General features: G+C 38.4%; 1 protein-coding gene across 2 annotated transcripts in view; it reads right to left on the bottom strand.

Moving 5' to 3' along the window:
* The window catches only part of LOC130913164 (metal transporter CNNM4-like), a 59753-nt gene extending 44799 nt beyond the window's left edge, over nt 1-14954 (bottom strand). For both annotated transcript variants that reach the window (XM_057831530.1, XM_057831531.1), the window contains exons 1-2: nt 14338-14954; nt 9637-10483 (exon numbers count right to left, since the gene is read on the bottom strand). In XM_057831530.1, coding sequence (XP_057687513.1) covers nt 9637-10483; nt 14338-14904 — 1414 coding nt within the window. In that variant the 5' untranslated portion in view covers nt 14905-14954. The remainder of the gene's footprint in view (nt 1-9636; nt 10484-14337) is intronic.
* Between the last annotated feature and the right edge of the window lie 11056 nt (nt 14955-26010).

Genomic DNA, 26010 nt, shown 5'->3' with positions numbered 1-26010 from the left:
CAACAAAAAAACAAAAAAAAAAAACAAAGTTGACTGCGACGGCCAACGCTTCAAGGATAGGTGGAAATTGGACTATTTCTTCACTAAAATACGCAACAACTGTGTCTGCCTCATTTGCAGAGACAGTTGCAGTTTTTAAAGAGTTCAATGTGAGGCGATATTACCAAACAAGACACGCTGACATGTATGACAAGATTACAGGTAAGATACGCAGCGAGAAATTGAAACAAATTGAAGCTAGTTTAAATTCACAGCAGCAGTATTTCGCAAGAGCCCGAGAGTCGAAAGAGAACGCCACAAAGGCTAGTTATGAGATTGTTGGAATTATTAATAAAAAAAATTAAAAAATAAAGCAAATGTGACACACAGAATGGCTTGCTAAAATTTGCTTAAATATATTGTTGTACGTAAAGTAAGATCGGCCCCCCACATTTTTACCGCACCAAATCTGGCCCCCTTTGCAAAAAGTTTGGACACTCCTGCTGTACATTAACTCTTTCGGTGCCATAGACTATGATAATCGTTCAATTGTGTGGCGTTCAATCATCTTTCTGCTGTGAATTTTGAGTTTGTCACAAGTAGATGTCCACTGGGGCCTGCGAATAATTGACCATTATCACACCCCAGCCCACTCTCCCTGCCCATTTGGGGGGGGGGGGGGGGGTGTCCCCGTTTATGCTCATCGCATCCAGGCCCTGTTCACATTTGTTCCGCCACTGTTTAGATGTCTTGTGCTGTCAATAGCAGCAGCAAGTGGCCTATCACAGTGTTAATTATTCCCCCAAAAATTCAACCATTAACATTACAATGACAACTTTTTCACTTCGATGAAAATTATTTGAATCATTTACAGATGTTGTTGACGTAAATTTGTTCAAATCTTAATTCTTGATCCTCATAATAGTAGATATTGTATTGAAATGTATATATTATTTCGTAAAATTTAAATGTAACCATTTCTTTACCTACTTAATAATGGAAATATCATTTATTTAATTCATTTTTATATATTCTTTTATTGTTGTTTAGTTTTTGTTTTTTTGTATTTAGAAAAATGGCAACAATAGATGGGCTTTCACTTAAATAGCACTTTTCCACTTTCGAACGGTTATCTCATTAGCCTCCTGATGACGCAGCATCAGGAATAATGTGGCGTTCACTATCTTTCTAAGGGATACTTTGTATTGGTCACCAGGGCGACCTGTGGGTTGGTAGATGGCTACTTTATCAATGAGCAATGTCACACCTGCCAAAAAAAGGGAAAACAGATATTATGAATATTCTGATTTCTGTGGTCCTCAAATATCCGAAAGCCGGACATCTTTGTATTAAATCAAAATGAAATATGGGCAAACATCTGCTTTTATACAGGTACATACACTTTTCTCATTGTGTACTTTTTGATTCTGATGCATATTCAAACTAAAATGTTAAGCCCATAGCATGTGCCGGTATGAACATTCTGATGGTATGATAACCTTAAGACAAAATATCACGCTTTCACCATATCAATTACAGCTCTAAAATGTGTAACTTTTAAATATCTGGGTTTATTTAAAAATAAATAAATAAAAAATCCCCATTTAACAGGAGTTTTAATTTTCAAAATGTATTTGCAAATTGGAACATAGGTAATAATGTTAAATTAAAATACATTTTACAAATGACAAAATATTCTGAATAAAATTACAATGAATGCAGTCCTTTAGGTGAGCCTAAACCCACAGCCAAAGCTCAACATTCTTACCAACAGAACATAAATTCAATTATTTTCCATTCAAAGCACATATGTATGACTCATATCATGTTTACAATATACACACACGCTCTTTGTTAACACAGACAGTTGCCAGAGAGAGGAAAAAAACATGTTTTACCACCGCAAGACACAATAAACACTAGAGGTGTGCAAAATTTCCGATTCTTAGATTATTCGCGATTCGGCCGTGGAAGATTCGAGAACGATTCACAAACATCCAAATTCCGATTATTGAAATATGCCAAGTAAAGCGGAAGTACAACACACTCAGCGCGCCGCGCGGTCAATGAGCAACGGAGCGAGAGTAGCTAAACATCATGCTTCTCAGTACCCGGCCCCTCGGGTAATGCCAATGCTCAACTCACGGCTCTAGCTCAACTCATGCCACGAGATAAAAAAACACAACAACATACCTGAAGCTGCTACAAAAGTACGTCATCCACATAATGTTACGGTAGATATCATTTATATAAGACTAGATGCACAACGGTAGCGGTAGCGTTTGCAGCACATCTACAAAAAGCTAGATGCAGACGTAGTAAACGGCCGCCATCTTAAAGCAGTACACTTCTCTGCAAGGCTGTTGTAGCGAACCTTCCAAGCAAACCTAATTAACTTTTTATCTAAAATACTCCTAAATCGGTAAAATATTGACTTGAATCTATCTTTAAAATAGTTTTAAAACTTTCACATGTCAAAAGTTGACAAAAGGGAAATTATGGATTAACGGGAGCAATTTTAACAACTTTAACGGTTGATTCACAACATTAAATTAATTGAATGTAGTTTAAAGCTGCTGATACAGAATGGGGACTGGAGTTTTTTATTTACTGTTATTTTTGTATATTTGTTTACTGCTATATGTTAACTTGATACTGAAATAGTAGTTTGGTTTAGCCTGAGAGTATTTTTGAACAATTTTGGAACAAATGTACAAAATATTAAAAAAAAAAAAAAAAAAAAAAAAAAGGGGGGGGTGCATCAATAATCGTTTTAGAATCGAATCGGACCATCTGAATCGTAATCGTAATCGAATCGTTAGGTGCCCAAAGATTCCCAGCTCTACTAAACACGCTGGAGTTGACTCTAGTAGCTGGTGGGAAAAGTGGATGACAGTCTTTACTAACCTTTAAAGTGCGTACGACAGGATTAAAAATAAAGTCTTAAATAGCATTATTATGTGAATTAGAATTATTCTATTCTAGCCACTTCCTTATTAAAACGTGTGCCATGATCCCAGTATTTGACATAATAAAAAACACAATGTTTACTCACTTCCTCGTAAGTCCAATGGTCCCACAGCTGTCAGAATTGTTTACGCCAATCTCGGGGTGAACGGGAACTTTTTGAAACCCAAAAAGGCTCATATGCCTCTTCCTCTGCCACTTTAATTTTGTATAAATGCGAAATCAAATTGGAGGTATTGCCTCCTCGGCAGCCACCCTCCGCGAACATGTTTCACATGTCGGTTGGCCATCCTCCTCTAAGCCGCGGCAATTTGTAACTTTTCTGTAGCCGAAGTATTCTCATAGCAGCGATTTCATTTTCCTCGATGGGGGGGAAAAAGTTCAGGACTTTCACCTTCTCCAGCCATCGTGTAGCGTAGCTGACTTACTGACACTGAGCAACAACCGGTCGGGAAGGGTTTAACCTTGCAGCTGCAAGTGAGAGACTTCGCCATGCATTTTTGGGACATAAAAAATAGCTAATACCTTCGGGACGGTATGACGGAAAATTTTTGCGGTTTTGAAACATTGATGTTTTCATATTACGGTATGCCTTGAAACGAGTAATTGGCACATGTCTAGCCCATTGTAATACTCGGAAATGCAATTTGTGGAGAAACTGAATTCCTATTAAATTCAGGTCACCACCTGTTGATTTGGGGGCATTACGGTCACTTCCTGTTAATTTGGGAGCATTTTTCAATCACTTCTTGTTGATATGAAGTCACTGCCTGTCTATGGAATTGACGTACAGAGCTGTCAATGGCATTCTCGTACATAGGTGTCAATGGCATAGACATTTATAGGCGACATTCGCATGGACGTACATGGCCTTAATTGAATTGGGCATATATTGCATTCAATGGAATCATGTGTATATGATGAAAAAAGAATGGGAAGCTTTCCAAGCTGAAATATTGAATGTGCTATAGGAAATGAATGGGACGTTAGTTGGTCCCAAAAAATAATATTTTAGAAGAACTATGAATTTTTGGCAAAAACTGAAAAGAAGCCTGCGTGGCATGACTTTTTGGAGTATGTTGAAGTTGGAACGGAGTTTATTGTATAGGTGAAAATGTGTGGAAGGAGTACCATTCTGAAAAAGTGAGGAGAGTAAGATTAAAGGTAAGAAGTGGAAGAATAAAAACAGTATTAAATATAGTAGCTTTTGCATAACATTAAAAGCTACCATCATTAACATGAAATAACGTGACTTATGTATGAGCCAATCAAAATAATCGATTGTGGTAGCACTACCACAGAACAAATTCAACTTCTTTTAGTATTTTTTTTTTCCGCGCATGTTTTTAATGCCTCCCGCCTCGCTAGCCTGAGATGTGCTGCAGAGATTTTTGTTGGTCCGCCACCACCTCGCACTCAACAACAACAATAACAGCAGCGGCATGTGTGACACACGACAGGAGAAGTCTTCTGAAACCCCATGGCCCCTGCAGCCGATTTAAAGGGAGAGCCAAGACAAGATGTCCGACGGGGAAGACAAAGAGGAAGTGCACGTGTGCGAACAGAGAAGTAAAAGAAGGAAGTGGCATGAAAGAGGCGAACAAGCTTTGATTTTGTAGGCTTGTGTGTGTCCTCCTTGAGAAAATTTATTCTGCTACATTTTTTTTATTACTTAACAGTCGTGCTGGGGTGATACGACGATATAATATATATTGCCTAAACGAAATAATGTATCATCATCCATTCCTTCGATGGTCACTATTAGGTGTGTGTATGGCCTCCATAACTGGTGATACGATTCGTATCACGATTCACAGGTCACGATTCAATTCTTATTAATACCCCTGAAGACGATTATGCGATATTTGTATTTAACTTTAGAAAAAAACAAATCAAAGTGGACATAAAGTACATTTATATCAATTTATTCCTGAAACCTCATCCAGCAATCAAGTAAAAATTTTTTTGTTTTATGTTTGAACAACAAATGGCTTCGTTATAACATTTTCTCTTTTTTAGTGCAAACCTGATTAAATGCAGGGTTCTAAATACTCCATGCCTCCGTTTTGGCAGTAAAAGACAATATGAGTCAAAATTTCAGACTTATTAAAGGACTAATCAGAGCAAAAAGACCGGAAGTACCCTGTCCGCCATTGCTGAGGTGTACCGCCCGCAGCACACAGCCAACAGCAGCAAATGTTACTGTTCATATTGACTGACGCTGACGTATAAACATCCCAGTAATGGCGGTCAACCACTAGAGGAGGACGTACACAAATCTGTCCTCGGATTAGTCTAATGTTGTTGTTACACTCATGAGACTACAAGGCAATGCTGCTGCGTGATGCTAACTACTGGACGGGTGTAGAAGTCCAGCCACCGAATTTTTTATTTCAACCAAAAACACACATGTAAAGATCAATACGGACAGATTTGGAATCGATACGAGAATTGTGTGACTAATATCGCGATACATCTCAGAATAAGCATGTGCAGGTATGATATTCTGACGGTATGATAAACTTAAGCCAAAATATCACGGTATTGCAATTACAGCTCTAAAATGTGTTACTTTGAGATATCTGTTTTTTTTTCAAAAAAATTTTTTGTTTTTAAAAAAAAAAATCCATTTAACAGGATTTTTTTTTCAAAATATTCGTAAAGTGGAACATTAATGTAATGTTGTTGTTGTTTTTTTTTTTTAACTGAAATATTCTAAATAGAATTAGGATTTTTTTTTTCAAAACATTCGTAAAGTGGAACATTAATATAATGTTTTTTTTATTTTTATTTTTTAACTGAAATATTCTAAATAGAATTAAAATAAATGCTTTAGGTCAGAGGTCCCCAAACTACGGCCCGCGGGCCGGATACGGCCCACCTCCACATTTGGTCCGGCCCCCTGAACAATTTTTTTTTTTTTAACTTGTGTTATTAATTTCCTGGCTTTTTCTGTGAAAAACCCAGAGAGGGTTATTTGGTTATTATCTATTCAATTAATAGTGTTATTATTATATTAATATATATATATTTTAAATTTTATTTACTTTTGTTCCATGAAGAATCCAGAAAGGGTTATTTGATTGTGGCTTTCTGAAAAACAATAATTTTTTACATTTAGGCACTCCTGCAATCGTCACACTTTTTCTGTTACAAACTGACCCCGGCCCCTCATCAGAGAAGGGAAAAGTTATGTGGCTCTCACAGGAAAAAGTTTGGGGACCCGTGCTTTAGGTGATCCTAAATCCACAGCCACAGCTAAACATTATTACCATTATAACAAAAATATTTGAATTATTTTCCATAAAAAGCACGTGTGTATGACTCATATAATGTTTACATTTTACACACACTCCCTTTTTCAACACAGAGAGTTGCCAGAGAGAAAAAAACACCAACGCTACCAACGCTAGACACACTAACACTCTGGAGTTAACTCACATAGCTGGTGGGAAATGTTCATGACAGAGCTTACCAACCTTTAATTTTGTATAAATGCTAAATCATATTGGAGGTATTGCCTCCTCAGCAGCCACCCTCCGCAAACATATTTTACATGTCCGTTGGCCCTCCTCCTCTAAGGTGCTGCTGTCTGTAACTTTTCCTTCCTTGCTTGCTTGTAAGCGATTTCGTTTTCTACGATAGGGGAAAAAGTTCAGGAGTTTCACCTCCATCAGCTATCGTGTTGCACAGCTGACTCACTGACACTGAGCAACAACCGATGGGGGAGAGTTGAGCTTTACAGCTGCAAGCAAGGGACTTTTCCATGCATTTTTGAGCCATAAAAAATAGCTTAGGGAAAGTATGATGGAAAAATGTTTGCTTTTTTGAAACCTCTATGTTTATATGCATGTTATGTTTATACCTTAAAAGCGGTAATTTGCACGTCTATCTTAGAATCTATTTTTTTTTACCACCCCTAGTCACTATTGTCAATTTCAGATATTATATAGCAAAAAAATGGTGTGTGACACATCACCACACAGCGCAAGCATGTGGTCCAGAAATAAAACGGTAAACACGTTAGCAAACATGGACTGTGATAGACGTTCAGTTTATTTAAATTGGGAGCTATAAAATGGACATCCATCACAGTCAATGGCAGGGAATGAATTAATGAACATTTAAAAATGAACAGGTTGTTAACACACATAGTCACGACGATTTCATTGGGAAAGAATATGCCACTAATATATATTTTTTATTTTATTTATTTATTTTTTAAATTGTTACATGTAAAAGAATTACTGTTTTATTCTCTTTTTGCGTGATTTAGACTTTCATTTATTTTTTTTAAATAGGTAAAAAAAATACATATGATTTTTTTCCCTTCTGTTTTCGTTTTGATTTTATAAAATGTTGAAATAGAAAACATTTAAAAATGCAATAACTACTTTTTTCTTTTGCTTTTTAATTTTTTTTTTAAATAAGTAAAAAGATCATTAGTTTTTATTTTACCTTTCTTTTTTATTTTAATAGAATTATTATTGTTTCTATCCTTGTTTTTTAATTCAGTTTTTAAAAATTAAAAATTTAATTTAAATAAAAAATTAATAAAATAATAAATAAATAAAAATCATAACTGTTTTTTCTTTTCCGGCTTATTATAAAATATTTTTTAAAAAGGTTTATGAAAGGGAAAAAAATAAATAGAACATTTACTATTAACTCTTTAGACGTCCAATCCATTCGAACTGAGGGGGCTGGCAGTGACATTCAAACCAAATGGATTGGAATGGATCGCCGTCAATGGCACTGAAAGAGTTAATTAAAGAATTGAATTAAATAATTCAATCATTATCATAATAGATTTTTTCCAGTATACCCCAGCACTTATTAACAGTAAAATAATAAAATCTAGGTACTAGTCCAATTATATGTGTAAATATTCATCACAACTAATAATTTTACACTGTATTTATTTACCTGAGGTACTTAAGTAAAAAGTACAAAATTATTGATTATTATTAATAAAAAAAATTTTTTAAAAAGAAAAGAAATAATAACTCTAGAAGCTCTGCTTTTGCTGCGCTCTTAAAGAAACGGCACATTGTCTCCGGAGTTGGTTTAGCGTGTGGCGGCATGCGGGCGACTGCTCATCTTTGCTTTTGACTCATGTGGCACTTCATTAGGTACGAAGCCATACTCAGGATCCATGTTTGTGAGTTTCACGAAAGCCCATAAAAAGTATGCAAAAAAGTAGTAAACATGTAGGACACTTCCAATCGATTGTCTGTCACTTCCTATTCATTTGGGGGAGGTTTTTGTATCACTTCCTTGTTAACTCATTGGCTGCCATCGATGGCAGCCATTCGTTCGACATTCATGTATTAGCCTCTCCCAGTCGAAATGGACTGGATGTTGCACGCAGTCAATGGCACTTAAACATCAGCACTCGCAGCCACTCGTCCCAGTTTAAATGAATTGGGTGTCTGTTGTTGTCAGTTGAAGACAATGAGTTAATTTTGAGTCACTTCCTTGTTAATTTAAGAGTACTTATGGGTCACTTCTTATTTTGGGTCACTTCCAGTACATTTCGGGGCATTCCGGGGTAGCTTCCTGTACATTTCATGTTGATTTTAGGGCATTTTAACATCACTTCAACATTACCGGTTCATTGGTCCTTTCCTGTTGGTTTAGAGACATTTCAGGACTACTTCCGTTTTTTTTCGAGTCACTTTCTCTTGGTTTTGGGGCACTTAAGGGCCACTTTCTGATTATTTGGGGGCATACCTGAGTCACGTTCTGTACATTTTGGGTCACTTTCTTTTAATTTAGGAGAAATTCAATTCATATTTTTTTTGTAGGGGTAAAAAATAATGACCACCAACTGAGATTTTTGCAGGTCCGAGTCGAACTTCAATAGGAATGAGTGGAAACGTTTTTGTTGGAATGTGCAGCTGGAAATGAATGGGACATGTAAAAATGAATAGCGTTTTTGTCAAATTTTGGCGGATTATTTTTTTCTCCGAAAAATGAATGACATTTGTGCATCTAGATTTTGCTAAACATTTGATGTGTAAATTTATGTGAATTTCACAAAAACTATGACAAGTAGCCATGAATTTTTGTACAACAACATTCTGTGACAAACAAAAATGTGTTTTAGCGCAACTGTGAATCCAAAGAGAACTTGATTCACGTGAATTTTTGGGAACATTTTAAAGGTGGAATGGTGTGAATCGGTCAAAGTGTTAATCAAATCGTGTGGTCGCTGCCAGCCCTACCAGTCTGAACAGATTGGACATCTATTGCAATCAATGGCAGCCAATGAGCTTTGCCTGCTGAAACGTCCAGTTTTTGACAACGACTTTACACATTTTGGTGAGGGCAATAAATGGTTTTCTTATGCTTCTGCTGTGAAATAAGTTTATCTCTAGGAGACATCCAGTCCATTTGAAGTGAGAGAGTGGCAGCGAATAAAAGTTTGTTTATTCGCTGCCCGCCCTCCCAGTTTAAATGGATTGGACATCTACCGCCGTCAATGAGTTAGGCAGTGTCTGACCAAGCCGTGCTAACAATTACTTCACATTCACGTGAACATGCAGTAATTTAGCATTAAAAGAAAAAAAATGTATACTCTATCGTATATTCTAGCCAGGTATCGGAATAGGTATTGAGAGCTAAAATATGGTATCGGACCAACACTAACCGCAATATTTATTAGCATAGAGAGATGCCAGCACTGACCTTTCTTGAACTCTTCCAGCATGGAGTCCAGCTTTGTGTCATGGAAGACAAAGTGTACGGGGTGGTTATAGAACTTTGTGATAGTCTTGAGCAAGGTGCAGTCGTCCGGATCAACGAAGGCCAGGTCCTTGACGAAGAGCACGTCCACAATATTGGAGCGCTCGCCCTCGTAGACTGGGATCCGCGTGTAGCCGCTCTCCATGATCTCAGACATGGTGTTGAAGTCCAGCACGGCGTCGCTGTGGATCATGAAGCAGTTACCCAACGGCGTCATCACGTCCTCCACCGTCTTGGTGCGCAGCTCCAGCGCCCCCTGGATCATGTTAAGCTCCTCCTTGACCAAGTCGTTGTAGGGCTCCGTCACCTTCAGCATCTCTACCAGTTTCTCGCGGTTGTAGACGGTGCCAATCTCCTGGCCCAGCACGCAGTCCAGGATCTTGCTGATTGGCCACGACAATGGGAAGGTGAGGAGCATGAAGAGTTTGGTGACTAGGATGGTGTTTGCGCCCACCGCCAGGCCATGCCGCGAGCACAGCGCCTGCGGCACGATCTCGCCGAAGATGACGATGCCCACCGTGGAGGCCACCACAGCGCCCACGCCCGATTTAGTCAGGTCATCCAGCAGGATAGTGAGCGTAGTGTTCACCAGCACGTTGCCCAGCAGGAGCGAACACAACAGGTAGTTTCCCTTACGACGGATGGGCTCGATCTTGCGGGCGTACTTTTTCTCCTTCTCCGTGCCACAGCTCTGCACGATGCGCAGCTCCATAGGGTCCAGGGCCATGAGGCCCAAGTTCAGCCCGCTGAACATGCCCGACAGGACCAGGAGAAATGAGATGAGGATCACCTGAAGGGGGGGGCAAGTCCAAAAGGACAAATGCTTTAACAGAGGCAGTCGGACATCCGGGCATTTAATGACGTCACCAGCCACAACAAAGCGTCGCCATATTGACAATGGGGTAAAAGACGAGTCACTTATAATACAAACGCATTGAACTTTGTCTTAATTGCAGTCTTTTTTCTGTCGGAATGGCTAAAAGTTGCTGTGTTGCGGGTTGTCACACAAGGAAGAGTTCGGAGCCGCATTTGAAGTTCTTCATTCTTCCACGTGAGAAAAAAAGGAGAAACAAATGGCTGAGCGCAATTAATCAAGGAACAGTAAAAGAAGACTGTTCCATGGACTATTTTCGCCTGTGGGAACCTAAATCCAAGCACATTTATGTTTGCAGCCGACATTTTATTACTGGTGAGTTTAATCGATTATTTTTTGCCCCAATTAGCTGCTACGATTCAATAGACTAGGCAGTGGTTATTTTTACCTTAACCAGCAACTCGCAAAGCGTTTTTTTTCTTTTGCCGTGAACTGCTCTGATTAGTCAATCGGTAAATTATTGGCGTGGTGGAAATTGGTTATTTTGCCGTGACGTGTTCACGGTGAAATAACTCTTGGAGGCGAATTACCGGTAATGGCAGAAATAATCACTTCATATTAGGGCTGCAGCTATCGAATATTTTAGTAATCGAGTCATCGACTGAAAATTCTATCGATTAATCGAGTAATCGGATAAAACAAATATATTTTTAGGTGAAGAGCAATTATAAATATACATGAGAAAACAAGACATTTCATCTAATCTTGAACCATTTTCAGTCAATCAGTGTCTTTATTTTCGATGTATATTGTAGCTAGAATTAAAAAAAAAAAAAAGACTAATTCACTGCTTTCACACAAAAAACTTTTAGATCTTATTTTTAAAAAAATATATATATATATATTACCTAAAAATGCCGTTACGCTTGATAACACACATCACTTAAAAGTTAGGATTTTTTCCCACGTGTTTCATTTGAATTTCTCTTTGTGTCAAGCCATTTTTAAGTTCTAGTTAAGTTTTAAGTTAGTCTAAACTGTAAGTCCTGATAGGATTTTGAGTTTTTGCAGTGTTCAAAATAAATGTATGATACAGGCTGTACTGGAGCACATTAGGGACCAGTGCTACTTGGTGCTTTTTCCAGCAATGACTCCTGAGCTAAAATTGATAGTTAGCATGATAAGTTTTTATTTTACACCCTCATCACTCCACAATGCTATGTTATCTTAAAGCCTGTATGTAAGACGCGTTAGCCACGCAATGACAGTGGTCATAATTAATTGAAACCTAGTCCTCCGCAGGGCTAACTTCACGTGAGCTAGTAGCGACAGTAACGTTAATCTTATTTATTAGTGCTTAGCGCTCTTTATTAGCGCTTAGCGCTGTACTGCTTTAAGATGGCGGCTGTTTAATAACGCTGCCCAGACGCGGCCGAGTCTGTCATTGCGCATCTAGTTTAACATACATGTGATCTTTATGAGACGCATCAGACGCTAGCTGTTACCAACGTAGCATCGTGCGGGCTAGTATTTGGCAACGTCGGCGTCGTTTGTGGCGGCTGTCAGCTGCAGTAGGTTTTTTTTTTTCCCTTCTTCCTCTCCGCACGTGACAGCGCGTTGTCCCGCATTAAAAGTAGTCCGAGCAAAACGTGATGCTTAGAGCTGTCAAAATAAACGATTACTCGAGGTGAATAAAATTACTCGGATCAGTTTTTAAACTCGAGTTACTCGAGTTGCTCGAGTACTCGTTTCAGCTCTACTTCATATATACTACCAATTTTCTCAGTTCCACACAGTACATATTCCACGTAAATGATAAAGGTCAACTTACTGGGTGACTTTATGAGGTAGTTGTAGATGTTTCCGAACTCCACTGCAGGCCATTCCTTTGTTTATCCAGCTATCAGCTGCGACTTTGTATCGGCAGCTTTGTAAGCCAATAAACGCTAATTTTAAATTGCATCGCCTCCTCGCGTCTGTCGGCAGTGACTCGTGATAATAGTAAGCCACGTTTAAGACGTTTTAAGGAAAAAAAGACGCAAAACACACCTGAACTATATGAATTTCAGACGTTCGTCTATGGAATGTTTAGCTGTGCGTACCCCCTTCACAAAACGGCGACACGTTGCTAAGCAAGGTGACGTCATCGTGACATCACGCCGACTTCCTCCATAGACATTTCGGGTATCGCCAGTACTGAGGCTGTAACAATAAATGTATCTCAATTTGCATCCCCTTTTTATCCCAATAGATCAGTGCTTTTCAACCAGTGCGGCGTGGCACACTATTGTGCCGTGAGAGATTGTCAGGTTTGCCGCGAGAAATTATTCAATATGGCATTTCTATTTTTTTTTTTTTTTTTATGTCGTTGGGTGGAGTTGCAGTAGGAGGGAAGGAGTAGGTAGAAGGTTGTGGTCGTGTGTAGATGAGCAAAGTATTGCTCGTGTCGCGATCAAGAACTGCTCAGATTTCTAGCCATCAGCCACCTTGCTAATGTGTTTTATTCCAACGCATTGTCAAGGACAGCAAGGTGGCTGATGGCTAGAAATCAGAGCAGTTCTTGAACGCGACACGAGCAGCTATCCAACAGCGTCATAGTGCCAAGCAAGTTTAAATGTCATCTCCAAACGAAACACCTGTCGCTTCAAAACAAGTCGATAGACTATTTTATTCGCCTTCGTGAAAACACAGAGAAACAGGCAACTTTTTTGAGAAAAACTACAAAGGTAAATGAGAATGCCCTTAAAGGTACCTTGTTGCTGAACTTGTTGTTAAATCCAAAAAGTCACACACTGTGGCAGGGACATTAATACTACCTGCCTGCAAAGCCATTGACAGCGAGATGGTCCGCCCTGATGCGTTTAAAGACATTGCTAAAGTCCCCCTGTCTGATAATTCTGAGCTTTTCAAGGCTAATTGCTACAAAAAAATAAAAACAGAGAAGGATTGAGATCTGTTGAAGAAGATTCCTGCCAAGATATCGTCTTTGTGTTCATCTAAACAGGCTCAAGTTTCATACTGTGAAAATATTAAGAAATAATTCTATAATTAAATATACTGTACATAAAGTAATTTTGGAACATTTTTGGTTTGTGGTGTGCCGCAAGATTTTTTTCCAATGTAAAAACATGCCGTGACACAGAAAAGGGTGAAAAACACATGCCAACAAATGCCCCTGACAAGAATCGATATGTTTTAAAATGATGTCACAGTTTAAAAGGAGCCATTTCTAAGATGTGCTCTTTAATTATTCATTAAATGGCCCTAATATTTTAAATCGATATAATTTTTTTTTTTTTACGTTATTTTGGAAAGACTTCTACACAAGGTTCTCAATGGTTTAAGCCAATATTTTCCAATTTTAGCTCATTCACTCCTAGAAATTTTTCACAAAGCATCTCCTTCTTTCAAGCGCCACAAAAGACTAGATCCCAATCTTTCATCATATAAAAAGGTTTGATTCAACTCTTTTTTTTTTTTCCTTCTTCAGTTATGAGCTGAAGAAACAACATTGTTTTTACGTATATGGTGGTGAATGGTTCAACTCATTTACTCCCAGCCATTTGTCACAAGATATTCCCTTCTTTCAAGAGCCACATAATATTGTGTTCAAATGAACTGGACGTCTACATGTGATAAACTTTTTTAAATTCACAGCAGAAGGATAAAGCTAGCCACATGATTAGACGTTTTATCACCGTCAATGGCTGACAACGAGCTAAAGACTGTACTTTGCAACTTGAAAGAATTACAAGTAGTAGTAACACGACTTTCTTTCGGAGGCAATGATCTGTACTTGTACCGGAGTACTTGTAGCAGCTGTGATTCACCTGGAGCCAGATGGGGAGCAGAGACTTCTTGACCTCCACCACGCGCACCCTCCCGTCCATCTCGTCCAGCAGGGACCAGGCGTCCGGCGGGTCCAGGGGGTCCCGCACGCACAGAGCGAACACCTTGACCACCTCGCTTTTGCGGAGCTGCTTGACGACGACGCTTGCCACCCCAGAGGTGTTGCGATTACTCACGTCCATGGTGCCCTTCACCAGCAGATCCTTGCTATGTTCCGGGCAAGTCCTATTAAGAGACACATCCACGGCGCCATGCGCATCGTCCTCCGACTCGCTAGAGTAGAGTTCCGTGAAGCGGACCAGCGCGGAACTGTTGGGGAACAAGTGGAGCCCGTAGAACCGGACCAGGATGTCGCTGCCCTCGGTTACCTGGATCACCCCGCGGTCGGTGGTCGCGGCCGGCGTGTCGCTGCGCTCTAGCCGCATGCCTAGAATCCGCGTGGCGGTCCGCGGCTCCGCTAGGGCCGCTTCGGCACGGACGCCAACAGCGAGGTGGGTCAAGAGCAGCAAAGTTCCCAGAAACCCGCGTCCGTTCAACGCCGTCGCCATGTTTGTTTCGCTCACTGTCAACCGTGACAGAGAAGGGTAGGGAGGGGGGAATTGGGGGAACTGACGTCACTCTACTCATACTCACATTTAAATATCAGGAAACCGGCCAATACGATAGTGCCACGTCATCATGACAAGTAAGGACCACCCACCCAGTGAAATTTTGTTTTCAAACCTGTCGATTTGGTGCCTTCATGTGAAACGAGGAAATTAACATTGTGTAAAAAAAGAAAATAAACAACAACAAATTGCAAATTATGTTATTTCATTCAAATAAGCAGACATGCTAACCACTTTTATTGTATGGAGTTTGCATGTTCTCCCCATGCCTGCGTGTGTTTTCTCCAAATACTCCGGTTTCCCCCCACATCCCAAAAATATGCAAAGTGGGCTGATCGAACACTCCACAATGTTTCTAAGTATTAGTGGACTGAAGACCCCTAGATCGCAATGGGGAATACCTCCCAATGTGGTGGAAAATGGGAGGGCTAAGAACCTGTGGGTCTTCCAGAAACAGACTGATAAGATGGTTGTGGCCAACCAACCGGTCTCCCAGTCCTCTTCTGGATCATCCAAATACTCTCCAGCGAACCGCAGACGGGACTGGATGTGTACAGGCCTCAGCAGGTGGACACGTCTGGCAGTGCAGGATTTGAGTCCCTGGCGGCGCATTGTGTTACTGATAGTAGCCTTTGTTACTGTGGTCCCAGCTCTCTGTAGGTCATTCACTAGTTCCCCCCGTGTGGTTCTGGGATTTTTGTTCACCGTTCTTGTTATCATTTTGATGCCACGGGGTGAGATCTTGCATGGAGCCCCTGTACAGTTTCTGTACAGTATGCCGGCGACTTGGATATGGCTTCCATGTATTGTTTTCCTGCCACTATCTGACACCCTGCTGTTATGTGCTGGACTGTTTCTGAACGATAAAAAGAAAAAAAAAATTTTTTTTAAGAAATTTTCACTAGATGACTTGAATAGCTGTTTGGAAAGACTTTGGATGACTCACAATGACCAGTGTACAGTGATCCCTCATTTTTCGCGGTTAATGGGGACCAGAACCAGCCACGATAAGTGAAAAACCGCGCGCACCCCGCCTCCCAAATTTGTATTTTTGTATGTGTGTGCTCAATGTATTTATTCAGATTTAGCATTGGAAAGAGATACATATAAGGCATGTTTTTTTTCTCACTTTTTCCCCAAAGTATGATTTAAAAAAAAAAAAAAAAATATATATATATATATATATATATTAATAAATGGTTTTAAGCACTTCAAATGTAATAATTATGGTGAGTTTTAAACATAACTGTCCAACCAAATCATTTTTGAACAAGAATAAAGTACTGTAGTAGAAAAATGAAATACTTCTGTTTATCTACCTTAGCTGTGACTCTTGGTGGACATGTAGAAATTACAAACTCCTCATGATCACTTCTGGCATTTATATGCATTTATTGTCATTGTCATCATCATCAAAATCATTGACAGTTTCAGAGTGTGGAATTTTACCCGAAGGAAAGACGAAGACAGACAAGGAAAGACGGGAAAAGCAGATGCTTATCGAAACCCGTCCCCCATCAGCCATTTAATTTATATGTCTCAAACGTCTTCACACACACACACATTCATTCCAAAGCGGCTTCCTTGCAGAAACTGTTTAACAAGGTAAACGATGATTGACAGCTGCTGCGCTGTAATGTCCGCTTCTTTGGCAAGATCAAAGATACCAGCATCGTTAACTTTAATAAGCAAGTGCTGCAGTGACTGTGAGGTTCAAAGAGCGTGTGAAGGCCCAAGTACACTGCATGCGTGATCGTTGCGGTTCCGGTCCGGTTCAGTGTTGCCTGCGTGCCACGCAGTCCGTCAAAAACAGGCAAATCATACCGGCTGCTGCACGGCTGCGGTCCGCCAACCTCGCCCCCCCCATGAGCTCTCGCGCGCGATAATGTGCCATTTAAAACAACGAAAAACACACGGAGTGTATACTCATCAGAGAAGTAGAGAGAGAGCACATATTTTCTTTGCATATTGATATTTTAGATAATCTGGAATTAAGAGACAGACATGACTGCATCATGATGAGATCAGGACAGAAAAACACACATAATAGGACACCTTGCAGCTTCCTTTTTTATATTGTCCTTATAGAAAGGATCTGCCGTATCATAAATGATTTTGTGGGTTTCCACCTCCATGATGAAGCGCTCATCATCCATCTTCGCTCGTGTTTAAACCGTGATTAGGCACCTGGGTTGTTACGTCCAGGCCCAGCTCCGCCCATTTTGCCGGATGCGTGTCCGGCAAAAATAGAAAATAGCCAATACCATCCGGCGGGCATGCGGCACGCCGGAGGTGGTTCGCAGTCAAGCCGGAGCACTGACGCGGCCAGTATACATTGAACAATAGGATATAATGGGAACGGATTGGCTCCGGCGCTATTTTTTACCGGAGTCGGACCGGAAACGCAACGATCACGCATGCAGTGTACTTGGGCCTTGAGGCTCTGCGCAGAGCAGAAAGCAGGGCGTATGTGGATTTAAAAAAATGAAAACTATCGCATGTCCTTGCGATGGGACAATCGCGCACGCACACATCGCGATGGCGATGTTAAAACTATATATCGTTCAGGCTTAATATATATATATATATATATATATATATATATATATATATATATATATATATATATATATATATATATATATATATATATATATACATATACATATAGGGTCTTCCAAAATGTTTGACCCCATTTCGTAGGCCAATAATTTTGACAATTTTCGTTGGCATTACCTCAAATTTTCACAGCTTGTGTAGAAACGTTTCAAGTTTTTGTGTATAACGTTTGGCATTTCTATCTTTTCAGGTTAAGAAATGCCGTTCACTTCAAAAGAAAAGGCATTTTGCGTGTTACAGTATGCTCGGACTCCGTCACCAAAGACAGTGCAGCATGCCTTCTTCACAAATTTTGCAAAGAAGGCACTAACTACAAAACAAATTAGGACTTAGCACCAAAAATTTCAAGAAATTTCAGCGAGTTTGGCACGAGCTCGAATACCGACTCGATGTGTGCAGAGTCACAGGTGGCACTCATATTGAACATTTATGAAAATCTGTCATTGAACCAACAAATATTTGTACTTTTCTTTGTAAATTTAACCAATAAAACTTATGTCCTTCAACATAAAGTGTATTTAGTTTCATTAAGATCCATCAAGTAGTTTCCGAGATATGGGCATTTAGAATGGGGTCAACCATATTGGAACGGCCAGTATATATAGACACACACACACATATACATATATATAATAATATATATATATATACATATATATATACAGTATAGGTATGGTTTCTCCTTTCAAGCTCGGGTTCTCTACCAGAGGCCTGGGAGCTTGAGGGTTCTGCGCAGGATCTTGGCTGTCCCTAGGATTGAACTTCTGAACTTCTTCTGAACGGAGACGTACGACGTTGTTCGTGGTATCCGTTGGAGCCATGCACCCAGCTTAGGGGTTACTGCCCCTAGTGTCTCGATCATAACTGGCACCACTGTTGCCTTCACTCCCCACATTTTCTCCAACTCTTCCTTCAAACCTTGATATTTCTCCAGCTTTTCGTGTTCTTTTTTCCTGATGTTGCTATCGCTCGGGATTGCGACATCTATCACTACCGCCGTCTTCTGATGTTTATCCACCCCCACGTCAGGCTGGTTGGCCATCACCAGTTTGTCTGTCTGGATCTGGAAGTCCTACAGGATCTTGGCTTGGTTGTTCTCGACCACCTTTGGAGGTGTTGCCAAACTTGACTCTGGGGTCTCCACAGATGTTATATATATTTATTATTCAAGCACCAAGGGGTTAAATGGACACAATGCAGTAGAAGGTTTGCCAGCCCGAATTAATTATATGCATTTAGCTGAATAAATGAAAACTAAATTATGGTTTGATATCAGTTTCAACATCATCATTGAATTTTCCAAGGAAAATATACTGAATAATTTGCATATTAATGGATAAAGTTCAAATATTAATAATCTTCCTTTTTAATCGTTCACACAATTTTTTTTTTTTTTTTGCAAACAATGTAATTTTAGGTCCTCACTTCATTAAATATAAATTTAAAAAACCCTTTCAATCATGAGCGAATTTTAATGGGGGCAGGAAGGCCAGGCCCCCCCTGGTGGCCGAAAAGTGTCATTGCATGTAATTGAATTTCCTATGTATATAAAAGTTGTAAAGCAATAAAACTGCAACAAAAATGAATGAAATTAACAAAAAAATATACTTTTATAAAGGGTCAAAATTATTTTTTGAACAGATCATGTGACTACAACTTAGACGGTCATTTGCTTTGCTATAAATTTCAGCAAAAAAATAAAAATAAAAAATAAATAAATATATATATATATATATATATATATATATATAGATAGATAGATAGATAGATAGATAGATAGATAGATAGATTTTTTTTTCTTCAAAAGATTTTTTTTTTATTTGAAAATATTTTTTTTGATTGGAGCAACTTTTTGGGGGGATTAAATGATTTAGACACAACTGTCCTACCCAGAATATGGCACAAACACAAAAAGGATTGCTTCAATCAAAGAAAACTTTTTCGATTAAAAATTAAGTGTCCAAACGCAAATTTTTCAATCTCTAATATTTTTTCGCATTCAAAAACTTTTACCATCATTGAAATTTTTCTTTTTTTGACTGAAGTGATTATCTTTTTGAAATTATATATTTTTTTGAAGCAACTTACTTTTTGATTGAATAATGACAAAAATGTCCGAGCCAAAATGTGGCCCAAACACAAATCAACATTACTTCAATCAAAAAAGTTGCTTCAATCAAAAGAAACGACTTCAAAAAAAAAAAAAAAAAAGAAATCAAAGAAAAATAGCTTTCGTTAGCATTTTTTTTTAGTTTCAAATTTATTTTTGCATTCAAACACTTTTTTTTTTTTTTTTTTTTAACTGAAGCAACTTTTTTTTGATTGAATAATAAAGGCACAAATTTACCTTCATATGGCTCCGCCCAGGGGATACGATTATTGACTGGGGTAACTACATTGGCACCACACCGGCGGGCGTACCATATTCAATGGATGACGGTCTTGGCGAAAAGTATTGCTTAAGCAGCCTGATTTAGAATTCCCCTCAAGAATGATGGGAAACAAAAAACACTCATTGTCAACTTATTATTATAAATATTCTTGTAATTTAATTTTACTGCTGACACCGTGTTTCGGAGTCATCAACATGTTGTGCCCCTCCTGCCCCAAAAGTCAAACTCCGTCTATGCTTCCAATACTGCAGTACTTAAAATCCTATATTTTTAAAGATACAAGTCACAGAAAAACTTTTATTTGCAATATTTGCATCATGTTTGTGTTCAAATAATTGCAAAAATCACTTAGATTGTCATTGATAACAGAAATTATTAAAAAAAAAAAAAAAAAAAAAAAAAGTTCATTAGATTGCAAAACGACTTTTGAGTAAAACGCAAATATTTTGATTAGATCACCTCCCCCTCTTGTGGTCAAGTTAGAGCCTCGCAGTTTACGTCACCGTGGCTGGTTTGCAGGGATCGTTTGAAATTTCTTAAAATTCACAATCCGCATTTAATTAATATGTACTAGTATATCATATTGATTTGAAAGACAAATTCATTGACAAAATAAATTCAAAATAATTCAAGTTCCACTCAAAAGTCAATTTTACATTGATGTCTCTTTGGCAACCTTCTGAATCTACAAATTAACTCACTTGCTGTCATTGACTTATACAGACTTCCAATCCATCCGCCCAAACAGATTGGAGGTCTATATCCAGGGGTGCACATAATTTTTTTGCCCAGGTTCTCAGAGGAGGACCTGGAGATGTGACTTGGTCCTCATTGAGCTTGAGAGCCGACCCGCCTGATGCAATAAATTTATGACAAGCTTTACTTAGAGCCAATTAACTTTAATTAATTATATTAACAATTAATGCTTGATTAACATCAACTGGCACAACAAAATTGCCATTACTTTGAAGTGAAATGTAAAGAAATAAAAAGCACCAATTCAAAATAAAGGGCATTATGCGGCTCCCACATTAACTCCAAGCCTTTTTAAAAGTGGGCTGTCCTCCTAATAAGACCTCATTGAACGTGCATGTTTAGCTTTGTAAAATGCGAGCAAAAACACGTTTGTCAGTGCATGTCGCTGTTCATTACCTTTATTCCGCCCTATTCCACCGCCACTTGTCCATAGGGCGAGTGGGGTCCTGTTTGACATCGATAGTTTGCTTAATTGCCACATGCTCTGTTTTTTTCGTGCTTTTCAAAGTTTGGATGGCTGAAATTCTTTGACCCTACATAAAATGCGCTGCTCTTATCGGCGACATTGGGATTCTCACAGCACATTTTGTACCGCATTTTCGTGCGAGCATCATTTGCTTCTAGCCATGGTACCTCTTGTAGCCACTTTTCAGCAAAAGTCCTTTTTTTCGGTAGCTCCGGTGACGTCTCTGTCGTCTGTCTGTCTTTTGACGGGGGTGGGAGAACACGGAAGTAATTACTCAGTGTGGCCTGCCTCTTCGACATTTTGAGAAGTTATTTTCTCGTGTCCGCCGCAAATACAGTGGTCAGTCATCGGTACGCAAAAGCGTATGGAAGCCGTTGAGGGCCAGCGCGTTTGTCAATGTCCAGTCCGCATGCGCGCATGCGGACCACTTATGTGCACCCCTGTATATATATATATATATATATTAGGGCTGTCAAACGATTAAAAATTTTAATCGAGTTAATTACAGCCTAAAAATTAATTAATCGTAATTAATCGCAATTAATCGCAATTCAAACCATCTATAAAATATGCCATATTTTTCTGTAAATTATTGTTGGAATGGAAAGATAAGACACACGACGGATATATATATACAACATACTGTACATAAGTACTGTATTTGTTTATTGTAACAATAAATCCACAAATGGCATTAACATTCTTTCTGTTAAAGTGATCCAAGGATAGAAAGACGATAAATGTTATAGTTACAAGTTATCGTAATTTTATATTAAAACCCCTCTTCATGTTTTCGTTTTAATAAAATTTGTAGAATTTTCAATCAAAAGTAGAGTAATATAATAATAAGAGGAATACAAATAACATTAATAAAAATAGAGTGACCAAAGTCTTAAGTTTTACGTGTATTTTGCATAGCTATTTTGATATGGAATGCCAGTTCATTTTTCATTGTTGTTTAACTGTGTGTCAGAATAGGGCCTCATTACTATAGACTGAAGTGCTTTTCTTTTTGTGAACATTATTTTTTTGGGGAGAGATAGGAATATTATTTTTGTTGTGCTTTCACTAAACGATACTTACAGTGGGGAGAACAAGTATTTGATATTGTATCAAATACTTGTTCTCCCCACTGTATGTTTGTTGTGAAGGAGTTGCCAATAAACGGTGCGGTCCAAAGAATGCCTGTGTCCACTCGCCTCTACTGTATAACATATATTTGTACATATCTTACCCAAAATACAACAAGAGACACATAATTGCCACTAAAAGAAAGAAAACTTCCCGAAATATGTGTGGAGTACAAATAGCAATTTGCATTGCATTGTGAATACAGCATAAACGTCTCACAATTTAGAAGAAATAACATGAGTATGGAACGGCACTACCCCCAAGCGGTCGGTGGCATTCTCTTCACTCTTAATGTCCATAAACGGCCTCGTATGATGTCATCTGTTTGAGGCAATATGCGAGATGGTCATTCACCCAAGCGCCAGCAAACTCCATAACAACAAGTGAGCGTTTCAGTGTACTGTCATTTAAATCTGTCTGAGCGGGACATCTGCGTTAATTGCGTCAAATATTTTAACGCGATTAATTTAAAAATAAAATTAACGCCCGTTAACGCGATAATTTTGACAGCCCTAATATATATATATATATATATATATATATATATATATATATATGTATATGTATATGTTTTTTTTTTAAATACATCCACTTAAACAGTACTACATACTGTAAGTGGCAATTTACATTGTTGTCCAACTTTAAACATAACAGACATGCCTAAGGAATAATCATGAATCCGACATCAGAAATCACAATCACATAATAAATGTGAGTTAAAAAATATTAAATAGAGAGAGAGAGAGAGAAAAAACTATATAATAAATAAATAAATAAAAGAAGAATTTTAGGGTCTATCAGCTAATTCAAGCTCCTCAACAATTCTACACAGTTTCAAAAAAAAATTCCCATTCATATTTTTCAAAGAAGAAAAATAATGAAATAACTATTTGTGAAAAATATTAAAATTTGGCATAGATTTGAAATATTCATTCTTATTTCTGAAAAATTTACCAAGATTTATAATTGTATTGATGGCTACAGATTCCATACAAAACATTTTCTTTTGTGAAGCTAGAGAGATTGGAAAATTTAGGAAATAACCAGTCATACAAATCTTCACAAAAAGCATTAACAAGTTTACATTCAAAAAAATAAATGGTCAGTCATTTCAATGTCTTCATTACAAAAAACACAGTTGTTGTGGTCTAAATTAAATCGGAGCCTTAAGAATTCTGAAGAGGGGTACACAATTTTATAATGAACTTCCTTTGCCTTTGGTGAAATGGGGAACTTAAAGATTTGGGATGTCACAATTCAACATCTTTCTTAGAAAAAAATTGCATAATTGAAGTTCTGTTTGAAGAAAATGTTTTTTTTGTCGAATTTTGATATTGGGTAATTTAGAGTCATTCATATTGTGACCATTTTCCAAAAGCAAAGGATGTGTTGACTCCAGCTTCATTTGAAACAAATTATAATATTAACTAGATGTCTAAAGGTAGAGTCAGCAGCCTAAATAACTGGCGGCCATCTTGCGTCAGATCATTGGGTGAGTGATTTTCTCCACTAAAATATCGCTGAATAGCGTACCGCACGTAACATGTCACCATTGCTCATTAATATTCATAACGTTAGCAACTGTTGCTAGGTGGGGTCAAGCTTGCGTTTGTCCCTCATGCTGGATGCGTGTAAATAGTGTACGGACAAGATGTTTACTGAGCTAAACCTACCAATTCTGTCTGAAAATGATGTTCCTGATGCCAAATCACTGGTAATGATGTGTAAGAACATACAAATGTTCAGTTAAAGAGATGGCTTGAGTGTCGAGGGCTGAAAAAGACGGGAAAAAGAGACGACCTGATCCATAGGTAGCTTTTTTATTGACACCTTTTTCTTTTGTGCATTGCTTTACGCCACTGACAATGACATTTGCCTGTTTCAACAAGCTATCCTTTACCACCATATGCCCTGTCTTTCTTAGATAGTATATCCTCTGGTTGTCTTACATCTGTGACTGTTCTTTGTGGTAATTTATATTGCTATTTTTGCATAGCAATCGCAAATGCTACTCAGCGACAGCCAACGAACACTTTTCATTTTTTCATTAATAACAAATCTTAATTCTATAATTTATTTACACTTCCCCTTACTGAATTTTTTTTTTGCAACAGAAAAGGTAACAACAGTGGCAGTCAGATACCATTTTAATTTTTTTGAGGTCATTCATAGTCAGACAGAAGCTGCACGGCAAAACGCCACGCTAAAAAATAAGTAAAAATATAAAAATGGCTTACCTCTTCGGGGCAGGCTTGGGCAGGCAATGGATCTGTAGGACCATGACCCCCAACAAAAACACCCAACTGCATATGAAGGTGAATGGCTTCACCTTGCTGGCGTCAAACTGGTCTTTTGGACGTCCGCACAAGTTGTTCCATTGTTCACATTTTTCCTCTGAGTTTCTGGCTTCGGGAAACTTATGAAGAAAACATCCTTCATATGTCGTAATGTCTAGAGTTGTTTCTACAAGTTCCATAGCAGCAGTGTTTACTCGGCATGTTCTTTTTTGAAATATTACTGACAGAAAACAAGCAGTACTAACATGGGTTGTATGTGAAGGCGTTTCTATGTTGATCCTCTTCCTGTTTACGATGGTGACGTCACGCAGCCTTGCGGTCTAAAAATAGCATTCGTACGGTACGCTATAGGGAATGGGACGTACTACGTCACTGTTTGGACGCGCCTCCATGCTGATAATATGCTTTACTTCCGGTCCTCCAAACTCAACGGGGATTGTAACGTGTGGTAGTGCTAAGCTAATTCCTTCGGTGTATTAGAAAGAAATTATGGGTGTGTATTGTTGTGTTACCGGGTGCAACAGCGTCTCCCACCCACGACAAAAAAGTGCAAGGAAAACTGGACTCACTTTTCACCGTTTTCCTGCATGGAGGACCAAATATCAGATCACGAAGGCACGACGGATGACTTGGGTCGCAGCGGTTCGTCGGAAAAGCATTTCTTTTTATCATATTTCTGCTGGAATGAGAGTGTGTTCCCGTTATCTCTACTCTTGTAAGTTGAACGATTTATCCACTGTTTTGGACAACACATCCCGATTGGTCTTCTTGAGTTATTCTGAGGTCAAGCGCACTACATCAGAGCGTTATGAGAGGTTGGAAAGGCGAAGAGTGCACGCTGAAACTTCTGTTTGCTGTTGTCTTCCAAACATGAGCCCAAGTGTTGTGAAAAGTCAATAAAATGTGAATACAAAAACATGACTTGAACAAGTTCTTGACAAACTGTTAATTGCTTGTTTACTTCAGCTCTTCATAATAAACAGGTGTAATAATTACAAAGTCAGGTGTTTTAATTTTGTTATTCTATATGGAATATGCATTGACAATGTTTGGACAGTGTTGTATAGGCAAGAACTGGGACTGATAAATTGCAATAGATTTATTTCAAGTAATGCAATTTCTCCAATACGATATTTGAATTGATAGTTTAACATCTTTAAATTAGTGCAAACAAGGCCCACCCTCTGACGGGGGCAGCAAATATTATATAATAAATTATAAGTAATACACTAATACAAGATTACAATAAACGTGTCTTTGTCAAAGCAGTTAAAAAAAAAACTATTTACTGGCCTCAGGTAAACTGCCAGACAGAATAAATATGTGCTAAAACGTTCTTGCATTTCCATTTTAAGTATTGCAAGTTCTCCAACACAATATTTGA

The sequence above is a fragment of the Corythoichthys intestinalis genome, chromosome 3 (assembly GCF_030265065.1).
Source record: "Corythoichthys intestinalis isolate RoL2023-P3 chromosome 3, ASM3026506v1, whole genome shotgun sequence".
Lineage (NCBI taxonomy): Eukaryota > Metazoa > Chordata > Actinopteri > Syngnathiformes > Syngnathidae > Corythoichthys > Corythoichthys intestinalis.
The sequence above is the reverse complement of the archived record's forward strand: the minus strand, read 5'-3'. Positions and strand labels throughout refer to the sequence as shown.